Source organism: Hydra viridissima, unplaced genomic scaffold (assembly GCF_058129835.1).
Source record: "Hydra viridissima isolate aposymbiotic clone 2 unplaced genomic scaffold, HvirCarnegie_v1 scaffold_3, whole genome shotgun sequence".
Lineage (NCBI taxonomy): Eukaryota > Metazoa > Cnidaria > Hydrozoa > Anthoathecata > Hydridae > Hydra > Hydra viridissima.
In genome coordinates, this window is record NW_028324302.1 from 11373872 (window position 1) to 11398406 (window position 24535).

Below are 24535 nucleotides of genomic sequence, written 5' to 3' on the forward strand. Positions count from 1 at the left end.
GGTACAATAACTTATAAGGTGAGAGAAAAGGATGTCTTCAGTCTTGGCAAAAACAAAAATCTGGAGCTACAACACAACTAAAAAGACACATAGGCTTATGCATACCACTGAGGACTAGAGGGAAGAATAAGGTATTACCTTTTCTGCCAGAAGGTAATACTGGATTGGATGTTAATCTTAAAGAACTCTCTTTAAATTATGATCAAAAAAAAATTCGAGAGATACAAGCTAAGATATTTATTGCACACAAATATCCCTTTAATATGATTGAACGCAAGTGGTTTAACATCTTTGCAAAGACTTTGAATTACAAGTACCAAAAGGTGTCAAGAGTTACCCTCAAATCTGATTGTGTCAAGGTGTATCAAACTGAAAAGGACAAGTTAAAGAACATGTTGAAAAATGTTAGTAGGGTGTGTTTAACTTCAGATAACTGGACTTCAAATCAAACAGTTGGGTATATTTGTGTCACTATTCAATTTGTTGATAAAGATTGGATATTAAAAAGTTTTATCCTAAACTTTTGTGAATTAGAGCCCCCTCATACTGGAGTTCTTATTGCTGATTGTATTGCCAAATGTATGGAATAATGGGAAATAGAAGAAAAGGTTCAATCAATAACTGTTGACAATGCAAGTTCAAATGATGTAGCTGCTACTTGCTTGAAAAACAATTTAATTTCACGAAATAAGCTCCATTTCAAATCTCATATATTTCATGTTCGTTGTGTTGCACATATATTAAATCTTTTGGTGCAAGATGGGATAAAAGAGATTGCTTTTGCTATTGAAAGTATTAGAGAAACAGTGAAGTATTTAAAGAAATCTCCTGCTTGTTTATATAAATTTGGACAAATTGCAAAGCAAATGGATGTTCCAACGAACAAGGGGTTGCGACTGTCGCAACACGTTGGAACTCCACTTATACGATGCATATTCTGCCATTTAAACTTGTTTTGAAAGAATATGCTGCAAGGGATGCTACCTACGAATGGATGCCTTCTGATTGGATTAAAGCTGAAAAAATATGCAAGTTTTTTTCGGTGTTTAATACAACATCTAAGCTATTTTCAAGAACCTAATATCCAACAGCAAATTTATATCTTATTCAAGTTTGGAGTGTGAAACACATGTTGAACACACATCTTGCAAGTGATGATGAGTACATGAGGAAAATGGCAGCAACTATGTCTATTAAATTTGACAAATATTAGAGTGATTGCAACATGTCGATGTCAATTACTTCTGTCTTGGATCCTCGTTACAAAATGGAGTTTTTGAAGTTCATTTTTCCTCAACTGTATAATGTTGTAGATAGTCAAGATCATCTCAAGAAGGTTATGGAAGTGCTCAAAGAGTTGTACCAAACGTATGTTAGTGAAAGTGAGACAACGGGATCAAAAGATACAACCATTAAGGATAAAAAACAATTTTCCTCAAATTTGCAGCACTACTACAGAAAGCGGGTTCTGGCGCATTGATACTTTTCCCATACTTAAGGATGCACAAATTGATGTGTGTTCTGAGACATGGATATGAAGCATGTTAAGAATTAATAAAACTTCTTGCCGTCTTTTTAATTCAGAAATGTATATTTTTCTTACCTTTTTATTCAATTTTCTTAACATGTGCAATGATTTAAAAATAATATCTTCTTAAAAAAATGTTTATAGCGCGAACAAAGAATGTAGGTGAAGTGAAAGCGTTGTTTGATCTTTTGTTCAAAAATATGAGGATGGTGTGTTTGCGAATAAGTAAAGAAGGGATAAGTGTGAGAACAAAAACAACGATAAATTTAATGTTTGAAGTGGATCTTTTTGCGGATCGTTTTGATGAGTACGTGTTTGAATTTGAGGAATCGTTGCATGTAGGTGTTGAGAGTTATGTGAGCAAGGTGTTTAAAACGGTGAAAAATGGAAGCGAGTTGACTTTGTCGATTTTGAGTGCGGGAAGTTTAGAAATTGCCGTGAGAACTTTAGACCAGTTTGCGTATAATATTAAGGTGGCGACGGAAAGCGTTCAAAACGTGAGTTTGAGTGAGCGCTATTCTTTTTGTTCAAAGAGAAGAGTTTCGGCTAGTAGGTTTAGCGAAATGTGTAAGATGGTAAAGCCGACATCGGAATTTAGAGTGTGTTTAGAGAAAGGTGTGTTGATATTTTCAATGGAGACAAGCGGTGTTTTTAGTGAGTTTTAAGTTTAGAGAAGAGAGTGATGATAAGAAATTGGATCTGGTGCGTAAGTCTGATCAGTTGTATCGGGTTTCAAAAATCGTTTCTTTTTCGAGCGTGTTGGATGTGTATGTGGGAGAGACGTTAATGATTTCGTCTGAAGGAGAAATAGGAATGATAAAAGTGTATTTTCTTTGAAACCGCTTAGTTTCTTCGAAACCGTGGAAAATCTTTTACAAAATGGAGCCTAAAATGGGTATGCTATTGAAGGGTGAATTGGGACCGAGAAGTAAACCAAGGCCGGAGAATTGTTCTTCTTCTCCAGAGCCATTACGATCGTATGCTTTTTTATTTTTAGATTCTTTAGAATCCTGGAAGTTCTTCAAATTTTTAATGTAGAGCCCATCGCCTTGAGTGTTTCCATCCCAATGGTTTAGGTATATGCCGGATCCTAATCTGGATATTTTTAGTCCTTTTCCGTCTTTTCTTAAGTAAACGATACCGCGTCCAGCGATTTTGTCTACCATGGCAGAACCGGCAGAGGTTCCAACACCAGAGAGTAGTCCAGTGGCAAGAGCAGGAACGACTTTTGTAGCGATGGTGCTTCCGATCATCCCTAGTAAAGGTAAAAGGGCACCGATGAATCGGCCTTCTACTTTTGCGTTGTGCATGAGTTGTTTTTTGCTGAGTTTGAGGGTGACACCTTTTCCAGCTTTATATGCTTTTGCAATTTTGTTGAGTTGGGTTTGAGTGACAGCAAGAACATGTTCACCGTTTAAGTCTTGATGAGTGAGTTTTATGCTGGTTGCAGTTTTATCATGTAACGCTTTTTTAATTTTGTCAGCTTGTCCTTTCGAAATGTTGAGACTGATCTTTTGATACATTTTTAATAGAAAAGGAAAATTTTTTTTCGTGTTATCGACTGAAAGCGCTTCCGGAGAAAAGATCGTGTAGAGTGGATGAGATTCTTTCTCTTATGTGGTATCTGACAATGATGTCTTCTCCTCTAAAATCGATCAAATGATCATCTTGATCAACGATTTGTGTTTCCATTCTTGAAATTTTGCTGACAACGATGGGAAGGTAGATGAGGTGAAAAGGTTTTTCAACAATTTTGGTTCCGGGTTCAACTTGTGGGTAAAAGGAGTAAATGTCGTTTGTTGATTTTCCGTCTAAATAAGACGAGGCGATAATGTCGTTAGTGACTCGGATCACTGCAGTTTCTTCAATTCTTACGATGTTTTCAGACTCGTAAGTGCTGATGACGCTTGTGACTTTATTAGGGTCAACAGGGTCTTCCTTTTTTTCAACGTAGGTGTATTCGTTTTTGTCGAATCCGAGGAGAGAGCCTATGCTGTTATTAACGTTAAAATCAACCCAGTATCTTGTCGTTGCTGTAGGCTTTCCAAAAGTCAATACGGCTTTTAGCGAAGACTCTTTTGCTGTAATGACGACTCCGTCTACTCTATACAAGTTTCCTGTTTGTTTTTGCATTTCATTTTGAAGGTAATCGTTGAGCTGGTTAATTTCGTAGGATCCTTCTTGAATGTAGATGGTGTAACTGTTCGATCCAGCGTTTGGACTGTATCTAAAAACGTTACTTTTAGAGGTGATGTTGGGGTAGCTTCGATAGGTTTCGAGTCCTACAAGTGCCATTTCATACTGCTTGTTTAAATCCAGCTCGATAGTTCTTTCAAAGTATGTTTTGATGGAGCTGTTTGATACGGTGGGAAGATCTTTTTTAGATTTGGTAAGCAAATAGAATCCAGACATGTTTTTTATACGTTTGGAAAATAAAAATCGTCCAACTCGTTTCTGTATTTTCCATGGTCTTTTTTGGAGGATAGATCAATGACGGCAAATCCATGGGGCTGAGACCAGCAGTACTTGCAAAACTTTTTAAATTCTTCTTTTTTCATGTCGCTTGAAACGTGATCTTGATAAATGTGGTTGATGTTTTTATCGTCTTGAGGAAAGAGGCAAATAAAGTTGGCATTTTCTCGGATGGTTTGTCTGGGGAGCAGGAAATAATTTTGAGCGAGGTAAAAGCAGTCCACCTTGGAGTGTCTTCCTCGAATGTAATATTTTTCGCATTTGTTTTGTTTGGTGAGTTGCAAGTCGTCAAAGATCATCAAATTGTTTTTGGTTGAGTCTAAGGAATTCGGTTCAGGCACGTCTTCTTCATTTTCGAAAAATTGGCATTCCATGTCTGTTTCTCCGTTCCATTCCTTGGATATTTCTTCAATGACGGCTTCAGGACTGGAGTTTAGCTTTTCAATTTGGCTTTGAATGTTGAATAATTGGAGAATGAGTTCTTTTGGTAGTTTCTTCTCAAAGGCTTTTTTGAGTATTTTGTATTCGGGTTGGAAAAGGGATTTGCCAAAGACTTGCAAGTGGTTATAATCCAGCCATCCAGGTCTAAGCAGTAAATTGAGCAGCAAGGTTGTTTTTCCGCAACCGGACTTTCCGACGATGATTCCTCGAATGCTTTTTGGCAAAAGCTTGTTGTTGTATCTTTTGGTTTTTCCGATATTCCATGACAAATCAATGACTTCCATTTTTTACAGTTAAAAAAATATTTTTCTTGTATTTAAAATGTACTGCGTTAAATGCAAAAGGAAAACTGAAACCATTCACTTGAAAAAGGAGATGACAAAAAACAACAGACCTATGTTGAAAGGAACTTGTGACTCTTGCGGAACGACCAAATGTAAGTTTATTGCTAAAGAAACAAAAGGAGGTGATTTGGTGGAATCAATCAATAAGCTGTCTAACAAAATCAAGCTTCCATGGGCAAAATTTCCAGGGGAAATGCACATTCCTGGGATGAACTTTGCAGGGCCTGGCACAAACCTGGATAAGGGGTTGACTTCTACGGACATGTATCAAGATTGGAGCAAGCCAGTAGACAGAGTGGACAATGCAGCGTATCACCATGATTTGGCTTATAAATATTTCAATGACCGACAAAACAGGAATGTGGCAGATCAAATGATGCTTGAGGAGATGAACTCCATTCCAAACCTCACTCAAAGAGAGATTAACGGGAGAAAGCTTTTTACGCCGGTGATTAAAGCCAAAGCTAAATTTGGATTGGGTGTAAGATCTGAAAAATCTAAAAAAAAAATGCCTCTGAAATGGACGGATCAGCTTGCAGAGGAGCTTCATAAACCGGTTATTCGTCATTTTAAAAGAAGAAGGGTGATTGTGAACGACATGGATGAGATATGGGCTGCAGATTTGGTGGACATGCAATCGTTTTCAAAATTCAACAACGGCGTAAAATATTTGCTCATGGTGATTGATGTGTTTTCAAAGTATGGATGGATCGTTCTGTTAAAAAGCAAAACAGGCTTTGAAGTAGCTGAAGCGCTAAAAAAGATTTTTGAAAAAAGAAAATGCGTCAAATTGTGGGTGGATAAAGGAAAAGAATTTTACAACAAGCATGTGAAAGCGTTGGATGTACAATTGTATTCCACTGCAAACGAGGAAAAAAGCTGTGTCGTTGAGCGATGGAACAGAACGATGAAAGAGAGAATGTTTAAATATTTTTCAGCCAACAATACCAATAAATATATTGACGTATTAGATAAGATGGTGAAAAATTACAACTCCACAAGGCACTCTTCCATTAAAATGACTCCAGCGGAAGCCAGTGATGAAAAGATTAAAATAAGGTCTGGATGAACCTGAATGGTAAACAGAGAGAAAGAGCAAAACCGAAATTTTCTATGGGTGACAAAGTGCGGATTACAAAAAAGAAGTCTCATTTTGAAAAGGGGTATACACCGAGATGGACTGAGGAGGTTTTTAACGTGTCAAAAGTTCAGTATACGGATCCTCCCACGTATAAAATCGCTGATGCTAACGGTGAAGAAATTCAAGGCACTTTTTATGAGCAGGAGATGCAAAAGACGCATCAGAATATATTCAGGATTGAAAAAATCGTTCGCAAAACCAAGAGCAGATCATTGGTGAAATGGTTGGGATATCCAGACTCGTTTAATTCGTGGGTAAACAATAAAGAATTGATCAGTTTGCTTTCGAGCGACATTGGTCATTTCCTTACCGAAAAAAAATTTCAGGCCCATTAAAAAATGAGCAAGATGATGGTTTTGTTTGAGCCCTTTATAGAAGAGTACCTTAAGACGGAGGATTACGAGGAGTCGTATTATTATTCGCCTTATGAAGAAAAGTACCATTACAAGATTTACAGCTTTGAAAATGATTTAGATTTTACCATTATTCGTCGATGTGAAGAACTTGAGTTGAAAATAAAGTGTGGAGGGATTCGTTTTGAAAAAAGTGGCATGCGGTTGGAGGATATGTTTGAATATGCTCGAAGAAAAATAAATAAAGTCAAGAAGCAAGTCAAAGTGTCGGATCCAAAAAGGATCTAAAAAAATTTCTTTTCCATTAAAAAAGTAGAATTTCGTGACGATTGAGAATTTTGACGAGAGTAAATTAATAGTTGGGGAGATTTACGCAGCCACAAGACCTATTCAGTATCAAAAGATTCCTTTGTATTACGAGTATGACAATGGAAAGGGTCCACTTATTTTACGAACCCCCATTTTGTATTCTTTGGGTGTGTTTGAGAGTTTTGATCCAAAGACAAAAGAGCTGACGGGATATTCTATGTCTTTTGTTGCTCATGACGATAAAAAGAGTTCAGAAGAAGAAAAGTTTATGGAGGTGACTGAAAAATTAACAAAATTTCTTCGCGAGCAAGTCATTCTTAAGACAGCCTTGTTGAAAAAAGGAGGAAGAACAAAAAAAATAATGGCTGAGGATTTATCCATTTTTAAGAAAAAGTCAGAAAGTTCATCTTCCATTTTTTTCGGAGAGCTGTATAGAAAAGAAAAGAACATCACTTCCTTGTTTAGTAAAAGGGAGAACAAAAAGATGGTAAAGGCAGATCCATTGGAGTATATTCGTCAAAGGTGTTTTGCCATTGCGTCTTTAAAAATTGAAGGCGTTTTCATTGGATCACAGGTAGAGTCGATTCAAGTCAAGCTTCCAGAAGTCTTCATCACTAAAAATGCTCCTGTTTTGGTTCAAAGCATTATGGGTGATTTGGATTTAGGTGAAATGGAGTCTGATGAAGAAAAATAAAATGATTTAAAGAAATTCTTTTTTCATATAAAATGATGGAGAATCAAAACGGTTGTGTCGAAATTGTCCAATTCCTCCTGCAAAACGGAGCCGACGTCAACGCGCGAGACAAAAATCGACGCACGCCTCTTCATTTGGCATCTAAAAACGGTAGTGCCGGGGCTGTAAAAGTTTTAATTGAAAACGGTGCCGATGTGAACGCGCTCGATGACAAAAAATGGACTCCGTTACACTTTGCATCTCGCGAAGGTCATCTTGCCGTCGTCAAATTGCTGTTGCAAAACGGAGCCGACGTTAACACAAAGTGCAACAGCAAGTGGAAACCACTGACCATAGCAGCTCAAAAAGGTCATCTTGCAGTCTCCAAATTGTTGTTGGAAAACGGGGCCGATGTGAACGCGCAAACTTTCGAAAAATGCACGTCGCTGCATTTGGCATGTTTAAATGGTCACATTGAAGTGGTTAAATTGTTGTTGCAACACGGGGCTGATGTGAACGCGCAAAATGATCATCGAGTAACACCGCTAGACATGGTATCTAATCGCAACCATGATGAAGTGGTCAAACTGCTGTTGCAAAACGGAGCCGACGCTTCTAATTTTTAAGATCTTTTGGATCACTGGAAATTTTTAAATTTTGCACGAATTTAAAAATGATCAACGTCGAAGGAATAAAATTGCCAAATGAGGCTTTGACCAACTTTCAATTGGAAAAAGCTGCCAAACAGTTAAAATTAAAAAACTTTCGAGGTGTTTTTGAAAGAGACATATTGCCGAAAAAACCGAGAAGAAAAGAATGTGGCATTGCAAACACTGGTGATTCAAGCACTGGAGGATTTCATTGGGTGTGCTGGTACAAAGACGGCGATAAAAAATATAGCTTTGACTCATATGCTCAACCTCCTCTTGTTGAACTGGTTGACTATCTGAAGAGTCCTGTTTATTACAACAGCGAAAAAGTGCAGTTTGGTCATACCTCTTATTGCGGTCACTTGTGTCTTAACATCTTGAAAAAATGGGATGAAGGCCTTGACTTTCAAAGCATTATTAACACCTTGTGGTGATCCTTTGGATCTGAAGCCAAAAATAAAATCCGAGACATATAAAAATGATTGACAAATTTGGTAGATCAGAATTGGGTCGTTATTTATACAACCCTTATTCAACCTCTCTTTCAAGCGAACTGTATGTCAGGACAGATGGAAACAGCACCATCATTGCAGATTTGGATTTTAACTCTCACAAAATCATAAACCTGGCAGAACCAACCACTTCGCACGATGCTGCCACCAAAAATTATGTGGACACGCATGGTGGAGGAACTACTGTGGGAACCGCGAACTTGGATTTAAATTTTCACAAAGCGATCAACTTGAACGAGCCGACCAATCTTCACGACGCCGCCACAAAAAATTACGTCGACGTCAGCTCAAGCATGTGCGTTAAAACAGATGGAACGAGCACCATCACCGCTGACATGGATTTAAACAACCACAAATTACTCAATGTGAAAGATCCGACCACTTCTCACGATGCTGCGACAAAAGCGTATGTGGACACAAAAGTGGCATACAACAATATTTTGTACACAGTCGTCAACATGACATCACACAAATTGACCAATTTAGCCGTGCCCACTTTATCCTCAGATTCAGCCACCAAAAATTACGTAGACACGCACGCCGGTGGAACTACTGTGGGAACCGCGGACTTGGATTTGAATTCTCACAAACTGATCAATGTGCTCGATCCTTCAAACGCGCAAGATGGGACGACAAAAAGTTACGTCGACTTGTTGTTGCAAAAATCGAGTTTGACCAGTGTCGTCCCAGGATCCAGTTTTACCAGTTTGGGGTTTAAGTCTCAAACGGTCGCTGTGTTAACCAATTCTCCTGTGTTTGCGTTTTCCGGAAAATCTGGAGTGTTGAGAAGGCTGTGGCTGGCTTTATACAGCGCCTCTGGCACAAATGTTCCTGGTCAAGTTTTTATTCGAATCTTTACAGACGGAGAAATCAATGTGGGGAACTATATAGAAGTGACTGACGGAATCGGAGTGGACGCTACCGGTCTTGCCACTGATTTGCTTTTTTCCCCTCTCGGAGGATCGTTTTACGTCAACTCTTTGCAAGGATGCAACGCTTTTAACTCCAATTCTTTGGGAGGATATTTCACGTTGGACATGCCTTTCAGAAACGACGTCTCCATTCAACTGGTCAACAAAAATGCCTCAGCCATCACGTATTGGATTCAACCGTTCATTTCCACTCTTGCTTCCATTCCTGCCTCCATCCCTCTTTTCAAGCTGTACTGCAAATCGTTTCGATATTTAAACACGACGTATGGCAGCGAATATGTTTTGATGAACACCAACGGAAAAGGAAACGGAGTCTTTCTCAAATACATCAGAGTTCACATCATCGGCTCTTCTGGAAACTGGTGGGAATCCAGAGTCAGAATGTATGATGGGAATTTGCCTCCTGGAAACGGGACCGTTCTCACTCCTTGGACTCCTTACAACACCAACAATTACACCTACTTTCCTGGATACGACGGACACAGCATATGCTTCTTTTCCTCGTCTGGATTAGAAGATTTTTACTTGTCGTCGTGGAACGGATCAAACATCACCTCGTTTAACAACAAATCGACTGGGCTGTTGTACCAATCCAATGCTTCCATCGTGTCCACTACCACCATTTCCTTTTACAGAAATTTCGGAGAAGCAGACTCCATGCCCAGTGTCGCAGCCGGTAGAAGACTCGTCGTCACGCTCAACTCTGGCGACGCGCAAGTCGGACAATCCGGAAGCTTTTACCTTCTTCTCGGACAAGCCTATTATTACGCCTAAGTTGAACCATGAAAAAATATTATGCAAAATGGATCTAAATAAATTTCTGCACAAATGAAAATGTCTGAGGATCTAAAAATTCATAGAATTTCCACGGATTCAAAGAATCTAAAAATCGAAGCGATCTTAAAAAATTCAGAGAATTTTCCACAGATCCAAAGGATCTTAAGAACCTGTGATAAGCTTTTGCAAATAGCAGAAATGAAAGAGTATTTTCATGAATGTAAAAAAGAAGAGGAGGATATCGCAAAAGAGAGAAGAGAAAGATTAAGAAAAAAGTTAGAAAAAAGTCCAGTGTCTAATACGTTCAGTTGGAGGCTGAGCGCAAGATCGGCTAGCGAACGACCGAGATACATCATTGTTGGATTCCAAACCAATAAAGACGGTAGTCAAGATTTAAATCCATCCGTTTTTGACCACTGCAATTTGAAAAACATGTATGTGACCTTAAACAGCGAAAGGTATCCTGCTGTGGATTACGATGTTGACTTTAACAACAACAAATTTTCAAGGATCTACAGGGACTCGTGCAAGATTTTCCACAAGATTTTTGGAGCACCCGAAATACTCGCTCAACCCAATTTGACATCTCAAAATTACAGGTACATTTGTCCTCTTTTCTGTTTTGACGTGAGCAAGCAGGCTGAGAGGTTAAAATCAACCGTGTTGGACGTGCAAATTAAGGCCATCTTTAACGCCAACGTTCCTGCAGACACTCAAGCCTTTGCGATTGTCATTTCAGACAAACTGCTCACCATCAAATCCGATGGCAACAAAATGAACGTCATTTACTAAAAATAATTCCTTAATAAAAGGATGTATACGAAAAAGGATTTGAAAAATTTACTTATCGAAAAAGGCATTTCCAAAACGTCGAAAAGCAAAATGGGTTTGGCGATGATTGCGCTGGAGAACCATCTGATCGACAAAAATGCGATGGTGGAGGATGTCAAGCCAATAGATTCCAAATATGAAAGGCTCCGTTCGATCCGAAAGAATCCCGTGACTGTAAAAATAACTCATGCTGAAACGGGAGAAGTGATTGAATATTGCTCTCTTTACAAAGCGATGAAAAAGACTGGACACGGCAACAATTATTTTGAGAAGCGAAACGGAAAAATAGATGAAAAAGGAATTAAGATTGAGATCATTAAATAAAATGACGTTTCACCCGTTTTTTCTGGAGTGTAGCCAAAGAGAGCCTGATGCAAAAAAGAAAAGACAGCTCGAGGCTCTTGCGTTCAAGGATGTCCCGTTCAAAATTCCTGAAATGTACAGCGACGAAAAAAGAGACGAGCTTTACGCAATGTTGTGGGAAGAAAAAGAGGATGGTTTTTCGAGGATGGAGAAAAAAATCAAAGAGCGCAACAGAGAGTGGGTTCATTTGAACAAGCAAGAAAAGCTGAGAGCGATCGACAAATGCATTCTTGAATTGGACTGCGATTGGGAAGAAAAGAAAAAAATGTCGGCAAAACTGAAAATGGACACGATGCTTCAAAAATACGAATATTTTCCATTTGCTGAAAAAAATTGAATTCGAGTAAGATCATTGACAGCGATTAAAAAAGATGGGTAATAATCAAAGCAAATGTGTTGTTGTTGAGAATCGCTTTACAAAAGAAGAAATTTTAACAGCTCTTGATGAAAACTCTTCAAATCCGGTTTTTTGTAAATTTCAAAGAAGCGTTCGAAAGCTTCCAAAGTCGGACCAACTTCATTTAAAAGAATTAATTAAGGACAGGTCAACTGAAGATTCGAATCGCATTATGAGAATATCTCTGCGTATAAATGACTATATGAAGACACTTCTGAATCACTAAGGTATTGTGATTAGCACTGTTAAAGAAAAACACCTATTAAAAGATTTTCTTGAGTATGAAAGTCAGTATTCCTAAAACGTTTGTTGAGATTTTTAAGATCATTTCATGATCATTGGAAATCACAAGTGATTTTTAATTCTTTTTGAAGAATTGAAAATTGAACTCGAGATTTGCAGCGATTAAAAAAAGATGTTTGAAGAAGATGATTCGTCAGATGATGAGGCAGAAGAAATGGGAAGATTGCTGGAAAGAAAGTTAATTGCAGAAGAGTGGGAAGAATCTGATTGCGCTCCTGCTGCTTAGTTTCTTTGAAACCATGGAAAATCTGCGATTTTTTAAGATCTTTTTCAAGTGAAAAATTTGCTGAAAAAAAAATTGAATTCGAGTAAAATCATTGACAGCGATTAAAAAAGATGGATAAAATGCAAAGCACAATTGACATGCTAAGACAGTCTGGAAAAATGCTTAAAAAAATTTACAAGCTTGAACTTAAAGTTTTTAATAAACTGAAAAGACCGTTGATGAAAGATGCGTTTGAAAAGAACTACATGCCAATTCATGAAATGATTCAAGACCTCAGCCCTCTCCGAAATCAGCTGCTTATGGAAATCGGGAAAAGTCATTTGAGTAAAAAAGACATATGCAAAATTAAAAGGCTTTTTGAACACGATATTTATGAACTAAAATATATCTTAGGTAAACAAAGTGAAATGTTTAATGATGAGGTTTATGAAGGAGATATAGTCCATGCCCTTGATGGAGAACATTACCGAATGATCCAACTCTTTGGTGAAGAGGAACTGCTGACGAGTGACTTTGAGCGTCTAGAAGAGATGAAAAATCAAATCGACTTCACCACTTTATTATTCGAAATGGATGAACTAAGACCTTAAAATCACCCTTTTTGAGATCCTTTTTTTGATTCTTTTTAAAGAATCTAAAAATCGCAGATTTCCATGGATCTAAAAGATCCTAAAAAATTGAACTCGATTAATATCAATGACAACGATTAAAAAAGATGGAAAGAAAGTATGTGATTGAATTTGATGAAATGGGTCGTGCACATCTGTTTGATGAAGACAAAGAAAATCATGCTGCTGGATGCGAATTTACTGCACATGACGAGTGGGGAAGAAAGTATACAATTAGATTTGATGAAATGGGTCAAGCGCATGTATACGACTCAATAAGCGAAATTTTTGCCAATTATCCTTTTTAAGATCCTTTTTTGATTCTTTTTAAAGAATTGAAAAAAAATTGAATTCGAGTAAAATAATTTACAGCATTTAAAAAAGATGGAGGTTATTGACGAAACAATTGTATTTGATGAATTGGGCGACAAGCTAATTATTGAATATGTTGAAGAACCACTTGTTGTTTTGAAAGCATCATCTGAAGAACCACCTGTTGTTAAGAAAGATACTCCAAAACGTAGATCTTCATATATAGATTGCGAACATATGTTTTGCAATTCTAACTGTCCATGTCAATGGTAATTCTTTTCAAAGAATCGAAAAAAATTGAATTAAGAAGAATAAAATCTTTCAGTAATAAAAATGCATTACAAAAAAAAGGAATTGAAAGAGTTGTTGAGGGAAAATGGTGTTAACAAAACATCAAACAATTTGTTGGCTTTGACACTGATCGCGTATGAAAACAATTTGCTCGATAAAGAAGAATTTATGAAAAAGGTGAAAGAAAGAAAACCTGTGGGAAGGCCAAGAAAGCATGAAAAAAAGGAGAAAAAGCCTGTCGATCCTAAATGGGCAAGGCTTGTTGAAATTAGAAACCATCCCTTCACTTATAAAATTACCCATGTGGAGACAGGTGAGGTGACTGAATACAAGTCTCATTACCAATTAAGAAAAGAAACGGGTCACTACTGGAAATACTTTGACAATAAACATGGTTATCAAATAAAAGTGATTAAGTCGCAATGAAATTTTAATTTGCTGAATTAAAATTTTTGATCACGGCAGAAATTGAAATGGGTTAAAGATTTTTTTTCTCCTATATAAAATGGACAAACTAAATATGAAAGCGTTAAAAGAGATGGCTAATGACCGAGGTGTCAAAGGCATCTCAGAAATGAGAAAAGCCGAGCTCATTAAAGCTATACAAAATCATAGATTTTCCAATGATTCGGAGAATCTACAAAATACAAAGCCCATCATTGGGTATGGTCCTGCTCCTCAACATGTAGCTCGTAGACGGACGACTGAGGCAAGACCGTTGCCTCGTCCAGTTTCCAATGACTTGATTTCATTCGGGCCTGCTCTATTGCAAAATCGAGTGACAAGAACTGAACCATCTATCCTTGACACACCTGTTGTTGATTCAACAAACGTCATTGCTCCAAAACCTGTTCCTGCACCAAGATGGCTTTCAAGAATTGTGACATTTGTCTCCAACGATTTTAACCAAGTGCTCACTGCCATTGATCCCTACGTTCCAACTACGGTGAAGAAAACAGTAAGCAGCGTAAAAAGCGGAGTGGAAAAAACGATCAAGTCTCTCAAAGGTGTTGTATTTGATGCTCCAAGACCTTTTACAATAAAGTTTAATATGACTGAGCATTCAGCAGAGCGCTCTGTTAGACAATTTTCTTACACTCCGTCTTCACAATACCAAGACCTTGAATCCTTTTTTAATAGGGTGAGAGAGTCTGCCATTCAAACCATGGAAGGAGAAAGGAACACAAAGGTAAGGATTATTTTAACCTGTGAAATGAAATCTGTAAGCATCTTGACTGGTGAGGAAGTTACTCGAACGGCTAGCTTTTCATCCAACTCGGAAATTATTCTAGCAGCTACAGACGTAAGAGAGTTGATAAGACAAATGGAAGAAAAAATCTTGGAAAATAGTGTCAAATACAACAAGTTGGGATCCAATGCCTTCATGTCTAAAATTTTAAAAATGGATATAAATTTTATCGACTACAGACCTCTCAGCGGTTCTTCCTACATGGAGCTACCTCCCAAGTTGAAAAACAAAAAGGCAATCATCAACATGGAAAACAACGACAATGAATGTTTCAAGTGGTGCGTCACCAGAGCGTTGAATCTGAAAAATAGAGACAACGAAAGAATTGATGATGACTTGATTATAAAATCAGAAGAGATCGATTGGAATGGAATAAAATTTCCTGTTGATTACCATAAAATCGACAAGTTTGAAGTGAATAATCCAACCATAAGCATCAACGTCTATGAGTATGAAGAAAAAGCACCTCAACCTTTGCGAGTATCTGATTTTATGGATTGAAAGCACTGTGTTGATTTGTTGTATATTTCAAACGAAGAAAACAACCATTATTGTCTCATTAAAAATTTCAGTCGGTTTGCCGGTTCTTCAGCATCAAAAGGTAAAAGAAAACTACATTTTTGCAGAAGGTGCATGCAAGGTTTCGACCAAGAAGAAAAGCTCCAAATTCATCGAGAAGACTGCTATGATAACGCTCCAATGAGAATCGATCTTCCTAAAGAAGGAACAATCCTTGAGTTTAAAAACTTTAATAAGACCATGAGACATCCGTTTATGGTCTACGCCGACTTTGAAAGTTTCATCAAACCCATCGATGACAACACTGAATATAATAATAAAGAGTCGTACACCAAACAATACCAAAAGCATGTTCCATCGTCTATTATATCAAATGCTTCGACGAAACCATTTACAAGGGAAAGCTTAAAACGTACACAGCTGAAAGCGATGATGATGACGTGGCTAAAAAGTTTATCACTATGCTTGAAGAAAACCTTAAAAAGATTTGGAGCGATAGCGATTTACTACAAGAACAATGGAAGGAAAAGAAACCAGGGACTGATGAGGACAAGAAGAAGTTTAAAGCTGCAACAAAATGCCACATTTGCAATAAAGATCTTAACGGTGACAAAGTATGGGACCACTGTCATTTGACTGGAAAGAACCGTGGTGCTGCTCATAACAAATGCAACTTGGATTATAAAATTCCAAAATTTATTCCCGTTACCTTTCATAACTTGTCTGGTTATGACTGTCATTTATTCATCAAGAGATTAGGAGGAAAGCTCAATTGCATACCCAACAACGAAGAAAATTACATCAGCTTCTCAAAAAAAATCAAAGTGAGAGACTTTATTAATAAGAAAGGTAAACTTCAAGGAGTTTGGAAAGAAATAAGGTTTATTGACACCACCAGGTTCATGCCTGACAAATTAGAAAAACTGGCTAAAAATCTAAACGACGACCAATGCAAAAACGTTAGAAAATATTTTCCTGAAGAGAAACAGTTCAACTTGATAAGAAAAAAAGGCATTTACCCTTATGAATGGGTCGACTCGGTTAAAAAGTTTTCCAAAACGCAATTGCCGTCCAAAGAAGCCTTTTATTCAAAACTGGACGATGAGCCAGCAAAAGAGGAAGACTACGCGCATGCGCAAAACGTTTATAAAGAATTTGGATGCAAAACGTTTAAAGATTACCACAAGCTATACAACAAGTCTGATTTGCTGATTCTAGCTGATGCCTTTGAAAATTTTAGAGACGTGTGCATGAAATGTTACGGTCTTGATCCCGCCTGGTATTACACCTCTCCTGGATTAGCTTGGGATGCCATGTTAAAGAAAACTAAAATTAAATTGGAATTGTTAACCGATATTGACATGCTCAACATGATCCGAAAAGGAATACGCGGTGGGATTAGCATGATCTCGAACCGACTTGGAAATGCCAATAACAAATACATGCAAGACTATGACCCTTCACAGCCCTCAAAATTCCTCCAGTATTTAGACGCCAACAATTTGTACGGATGGGCTATGAGCAAACCTCTTCCCGTTGGAGGATTCAAATGGATGACTGATCTTCAAAATTGGCGTCGTATGCCATGCATTCTTGAAGTCGATTTAGATTACCCTGATCACCTTCACGACAAACACAACGATTACCCTTTGGCTCCTGAAAGATTAACCATTGGAAAAGTAGACAAACTCGTTCCTAATTTAAACAATAAAGTAAAATACGTCGTTCATCATGAAAACCTTAAACTCTATGAACGATTAGGCTTGGTCATCACCAAAATTCATCAAGGAATCACCTTTAGAGAAGAACCTTTCATGAAAGAATACATCGATCTCAACACCAATGAGAGAAAAGACGCTCAAAACGAATCTGATAAAGAATTTTTCAAACTCATGAACAACTCCGTCTTTGGAAAAACCATGGAAAATATCCTAAAGCGTTGATGTCAGACTGATCACCACAAAAAAAGAAGCCTTAAAATTGTCCAAAGTTCCTCGCTATAAACGAAACACCATTTTTGATGAAAACTTAATCGCGGTTCACATGGAAAAAACAAAATGCCTTTACGATAAACCTGTTTACTTAGGGATGAGCATCCTCGACATCAGCAAAATTTTAATGTTTGAGTTCCATTACGGATACATTAAACCTAAATACGACGATAAAGCCAAGCTGCTCATGACTGACACTGACTCGCTCTTTTATGAAATTCAAACGGAAGATTTTTTCAAAAACATTGCTAACGATCTTAAAAACATGTTTGACACAAGCAACTTTCCTAATAACCATCCTGCTATTGAAAACGCTAGGTTTGAAGTAGGCTTAAATAACAAAACCATCGGCATGTTCAAAGACGAAGTCGGTGGCAAGCAAATCATACAATTTGTCGGCCTTCGACCTAAGCTTTACTCTTACAAGATCTCTAAAGAAGAACATAAAAAATGCAAAGGGATGAAAAAGAACGTGGTTAAAAATAAGATCAATCACAAAGATTTCTACGACTGCTTAATGAGTGGAAATGAAAAACATGCAACCATGAACGTTTTCCGATCTCATCTTCACGATATCTACACTGAAGAAATTAACAAAGTCGCACTCAGCGCTAACGACGACAAAAGAATTATCTTAGATGACGGAATTCACACCTTCGCCATTGGCCACTACAAAACAAGGTAAGAAAATTGAATAAAAAGGTAAGAAAAATATACATTTCTGAATTAAAAAGACGGCAAGAAGTTTTATTAATTCTTAACATGCTTCATATCCATGTCTTTGAACACACATCAATTTGTGCATCCTTAAGTATGGGAAAAGTATCAATGCGCCAGAACACGCTTTCTGTAGTAGTTGCAGCAAGTTATTGACTTTGAGCAGTTTTGCGACACAAATTCAGTAGCTGAAAAGACTAAGTTGGAACTTTATCTTGAGGAAAAGCGTTTCAAATGTGAACCGTCAACCCACTTTACTTTTGATGTACTAGGTTGGTGGAAGGTGCATAGCATTAATAAACCAATCCTGTCAATGATGGCACGAGAAATACTTTCAATTCCAAACATCAGTTGCTTCAGAATCTGCATTTAGCGCAGGAGGTCGAGTCCTTTATTCATTGAGAAGTTCATTATCACCTGAAACAGTGGAAGCTTTGGTTTGTTGTGCAAGTTGGTTGAAAAATGATAGTCAAGAGAAAAGGTAATGTTATTCTCTTAGTCATTTTTATGATATCTTTTTTAATTCAAGTTTTAATATCAACTAATTTTGTAGGTTGATCTTGAAGAAGGAAATTTGAATGTTGTTATTCCAACGGTTCTTAATTCTACTATATGAAAAAGTAAACAAATAAGGTTCTAATTATGTTTTTATGTAGCACGATATCTCCTTTCAAATTCCAATTATTTTTTATATTTAATTATCTAGATTCATTCTCATGCAAGTTTGTTGTAAAATTTCCGATTTTCAGCGCACTTTTGAGGTTCAACTTCAAGAGAATTAGAGGAAGGCTTTTTATCTTGTTTCATCCAATGCAATGAGAGCAATACTTATATTTGTGAAAATGTAATTTGAACTATTAGAGTGCAGTGTTTAATAGGAATTATTATGTTTGTGAGAGTTTACATTATGTTTGAACTTTGAACATTAAGTTTGAACATTGAACTATTAGACTTAACTTTTATTTTGAACTATTAGATTTGTGGGATCTTATTTCATTATGTTGTTTATTTGCATGTTTAATAGACTGTAGGATTGTTTATGTCGTTTGTTGATTTAGACTTGCATTATTTACAGACGAGCCTTTAACGAACAATTTTTTTTACTAAACGAGCTTTAAACTAACAGGTTACAATAATTATTTCAAGTTTTAAACCAGTCGAGCTCAAGCAAAATGTAAAACGAGCTGAGCCCAAACAATACTAATGCTTAACGAGCCGAGCTCGAACAAAGAATCTCATGTTCAAAACGAGCTCGAGCCGAGCCTGAACACTCTTAACATGTAAACGAGCCAAGCCGAGCCATGGCAAGCTTGGCTCGTTCGGCTCGATTTACAGGCCTACTTATATCTTTGTTCAATAAAAAGTTATCGCGTCTGAAAAATGAACAGGACAGGTGGATGAAAACTTTTTTGACACAGTGTACTTTAAGATTTTTAATTTACTATAGCTGAGGAAATTTTAAATCTGATTAGAAAATCTTAGAGCATGGAAAATCGTTAGCTCTATCAACGCAAGCAATGATGTACATACATACATACATACATACATACATACATACATACATACATACATACATACATACATACATACATACATACATACATACATACATACATACATACATACATACATACATACATACATACATACATACATACATACATACATACATACATACATACATACATACATACATACATACATACATACATACATACATACATACATACATACATACATACATACATACATACATACATACATACATACATACATACATACATACATACATACATACATACATACATATAATTTTGTGATCAAGGGATTAAGATACTTTAGAGCAAATTGTTTGATGAAACGAGACATTTTTGAAGGTGTCTAATGACATCTTTCTAGTTCACACCATGTGATTTTTTTTTACTAAAACATCTTTCATTATCTATTACCAATGTATATAGAGCATTCTTTTCAGACAAAGAATGCTCTTTATACATTGGTATAGATAATGATCAAAAAAGGCATTAAGGCACATTTAATTAATAAAATGCAGCAGCATTTTCCAATAAATTAAATGTATAAAATTCTAACTATATTGGACCTAAAGTTTAAAAGAATCGTATGCAAAGTACTAAAAAAAAAAAAGAATTAAGACCCATTGAACAGTTTAAACAGCATAGAAGATGATTTGCCTTTTTGTCACACAAGCCTCCGTTGACTCGAATCAACGAAATTTGAAAAAAAAGTCAAAATAACATAATGATATTTTTAGTGGATTTTTTATGGCTTTACTTGAAAGCGAAAAAATCACCATTAAAGAAGTTGATAGCATATAAATGTTGATAGTATGTAAACGTATTTATTACCAATATAAACACTGCATCATTTTAGTAGAGAGCTTGTTTGGGTATTGTATTGTTGTTGTTATTTTTATTTCCCATCAAAATTAAAAATGACTTGTAATAGGTATTCTCTTTTCTCCAAAACAGAATACATATCGTAAGTCATTGTTAATTTGAATATCTTTATAATTAAAGATCTTTATAATTAATGATTTTTATAATTAATAATCGTTATAATTGAATATCTTTATAATTAATAACTTTTTTTAATTACTAACTTTTATAATATACATTATAATTAAAATAGGATGCGTAAAAAAAATTTATTTTATTTTAAGTTTATGCAGGATGTTTGAAGAGGAAAAATCATCTCTGATATGCTCTCTATAAAATTCTGATTAAGGTATTAAAATATTATTCATATAAATTTGATTGATACCAAAGCTAAATAAATATAAACATATATAAACATGACGCCAATATAAACACAAATATTTACATACCACTATTCTTTTTAGACAAAAAATCTTTTGAGTTGTCTTGACATTTAACTTTTTTGCTTTCTTATTGCTTAACCATACCAACTCTGCAAATAATAGACTTTTTTAATAACTTCAGAAATAAACTTTACAGCCTGCTTAAAAAATTACTGTCGTCCTCTAAAATTTTATCTTCCAATTCACTTTTTATACCCATATCAATATTTTTGTGCTCAATTACTGTCTTTTCTCGAGTATTAGTTAATATGGTACTTTTACCCAGCTCTCTTCCTCTCCCAGAAGATTTTCTGAAAGGTGCTTTGGTGTAGGGAAAAATGATTTCTGGACTAATTACTTTAACCAAGGCTTCTGAAGAATTCAGTTTGCTGGTTTTTTGGAGTCAAATATTATAAAGTGGGTTCACTTCTATACCGATATTATAGAGGATATAAACTCAAAAATGTAACAAACAGTAAGGAAGGGAGGGAAGCTGCCTTCAAGAAATTAGTTGACAATCATCCAACCACTATCTAGTTCTATGAATCATTGGCTGATGATCATACTTCGCAAGAAATATCAGACCTTGACAAAGCTATGGATCCAGTGGACTTTGAGTTTTTGAAAGACAGGAGGCAGGTTTCAGCGCAGCATCCTGGGACTTCACAGGCAAGTCAATCAAAGCTCAAGCCAACCTTGATGCTTAAATGTGAAAAGTATCAGACAATAGCCTTACCTGAAAGGAATGTGGATGCTTTGGAATGGTGGAAGCAAAATAAATATGAGTTACCTTTGCTAGCTGGTCTGGCTAGAAGTTACTTGGATACACTTGTACTTCATCAAAAAGATGAACTTACGCAAAATTACCGCGGTAATTACGCATTTTTATGCATTTTACGCAAATTTACGCAGATTTACGCATTTTTACGCATTTTTATCGCCAGTGTGGTAATGCCAATGCTTAATTCTGAAGAGAAAATTGTCATAAAGCCATCACCTGTGCAGGATACTTAGACTTCTGGACTAATCTGATGCCATCTGGGACTTTCTTGATATTTTTTTTTTGTTAATAAAACGATCATTTCGGATCAAACGATTATTTTTGTTCTAAAGACTCTGCAAGTTTTCGCACCAGTAAAGTTCTAGAGCTTCTATTTGCAATGTCACTGATGAAAAATTGTAATTTCTTGTGTAATCCATGCTGAGCTGGTATTTTCATGGATAACGTTGGGCAGCTTTCATCACATAGCTCTTTTCTAGCCTGTTCAAAAAGAGCTAAAATCATTACATAACTCTCAGTGAGATTCTCCACCTTGCTAGTTAATGCGATTTTGGCTGATAAAGGCACTTTCTCTTCTATAAGGTGTTAAATCATGTAATAGTTGAGATTCCAACGCTTTCATACACTCATTAAAAGCCCACGTACATCTCTTTTTAATTGTCTTTGTTGTGCATACAACAATTGAGATGATTGAATATTATGATGTTAGTGTGAGATGATTTTTTTACCTTTCGTTATCATATTATTCATGTCTTCAATTTTGGATACTGTATAGTTAACTGATAATTGAAGCATATAAGCAAGGCAAGGTAATTCCATAAAGTTTTGGCACATGTTCACGGCTGCTCTCATGTTACTACGATTGTCTCGAAGAACATATATTACTACTGTTCTAGGTAACCATCAATCTTCAATTGACTTCTCTAGAGATTCTAATATTGCTTCGCCCGTATGTGACAACCGCAAACGGTTTATTCTCCAATGATCGCATATGAAAATCAACAGCTAAATATATCAAACAAAGAGATATATAGGAATCCAGTGCGCGAAAAGACAATATGTCTACAGAAAAACAATAGGATGGCAGGCTCTTTTAAAGTATTTTAATAATATTTTAATAGCATTTTACAGCAATTTTCTAAATATCGAACTAAGGTTCGAAAATCGAAATATATTCGATTAACTAAATATTTGAGTTCTAGTAATAAATAAACTCGAACTCGAAATTTCAAGTTTCGCGCACACCTAATAGACTTAAAATTCATAAAAACTTGGCAGAGTAAGAGTATGCAAAAGAAAATGGCGTTGTACTATTTTGTTTTCCTGCACACTGTGTACCCTGTGTCCAACCGCTTGAAGTTTTATTTTTAGTCTATTACAAGTAATGAACATAAAAATAAAACATCAAGTGGCTCCTTTCGTTTAACTAAGACAGAAAAAATAATGGTTTTCCTTGTTCAGATAAATACAATTATAATTATGTAGATTTGGGATTACAAATGGAAATTTTCATAACCAACACCAGCGCTTTTGAGATTAAAGTAAGACCATCAAAAATTTACCTCGAGGCTGAGGCTAAATATGGGTTATCATAAGAGACGTTGTCCGGATATTAGTACCGCTGATGATAATCCATTAATAAAAAAAGATAAATTTAGTTTTCCTTTGTTTGCGAACAAACTTCTTCTCGACAGTTCGTTTCTAAAAAAGTCTCCGTTGTTTTAATAGAAACAAAGAGAAGAACAACTTTGTATTTATTCACTAACGGGAGAGTAGTACCAAAACAAGTTTTGTTTTTAGGAACGAATTTCAATTCTGATGTCGTTGTAGGATTTCCTTAAAGACATTTATTTTGAACTTATAGGTATAGGTGTTGTAGGTCCCTCAATTTTTAATAGTTTAAAAACCATTTGTGATGGTTATAGCATTTCTACACCACTGAGAATTGCATGCTATTTTAAAATTATATAGAACAGTAAATATCCCTAGATTTAAAGTTAATTTGTAAATTTTATGAGAAAAATTTACAATTTAAAGTAGGTGTTTTATGCCATTTAATAAATTTTTCAGAAAAAATTCGGGCACAAATTTTTATAGCTATTTAGGTATGAGTTACTTTTTGGCTTTATAGACAACTATTTTAACATTTTTAATTATTAGCGTAAAATTAGAAGACGGTCAAACCTTGAACTTTTAGCCTAGTCAAAATAAGTCTAAAAAAGGGCTAACCTGGACAAAATTTGGATATAAATGAATTTGGTATCATTCATATCCAAAATCCACGAAAATTCATTTTGGGCAAAAAAATTATAAATATTATTGTTGACCTCACTTTGTAGATTTTTTTTTTAAAAAAACTAAACCCGTACGACTTGCTGTCAATAAGTTGTGATAATTTAGCGAAAAATGACGCGATTCATATAATATTTTGTAAAAATATAGTTTAAAGTTTACAAATTATAAAATTATAAAAATTAATTTTTAAAATACTGACATCATCATTTTTTACTTTAATACCAGCATAGCATGCTCAAAATGCACTAATTTTTCTTTTCAAATAATATATTTTGTGTAGGGGAAGTGGGGGCAAAACATTATATAGAGTCATAACTGTTTCTCAATATTTCCCTTTGAAAAATGTTATCTAATATGGCAAAAAGCATACCATGCGTCGGTAAATCAGTTTCCTTCATTTCGATTATGTCAAAAAGAACGCCTGTTGCGTTTCTGGGAAGTTGTACATAATAATGTCTGTTTTGATAAAAATATTATATTTAGATTATATTTCTCCAAACCTTTTTTTTGAGGATTAAGCAATATTTGATTTTAGTGTTAAACATACTTGTTATCAGCATTATTTCATCAAGTAAAAACCGTTATTTACATCGACATAACTTAATGAGCAACCTATGAAATTGCATTCTTTCTAAAAACTGTCCTCTGGGGCAGAACCGCATAGACGCACAGCAGGCACAACCACGAACTTTTGATATTTGT

General features: G+C 35.7%; 1 protein-coding gene across 2 annotated transcripts in view; it reads left to right on the forward strand.

The window, feature by feature from the left end:
- LOC149890990 (uncharacterized) overlaps nt 1-5294 on the forward strand; it is a 198628-nt gene extending 193334 nt beyond the window's left edge. Inside the window, exons 2-3 of one of the 2 annotated variants that reach the window (XM_090082894.1) lie at nt 2526-2956; nt 3066-5294. In XM_090082894.1, the coding sequence (XP_089939020.1) occupies nt 2526-2566 (41 nt within the window). In that variant the 3' untranslated portion in view covers nt 2567-2956; nt 3066-5294. The remainder of the gene's footprint in view (nt 1-2525; nt 2957-3065) is intronic. The other variant, XM_090082895.1, reaches the window with a different exon arrangement.
- Nucleotides 5295-24535: the final 19241 nt, after the last annotated feature.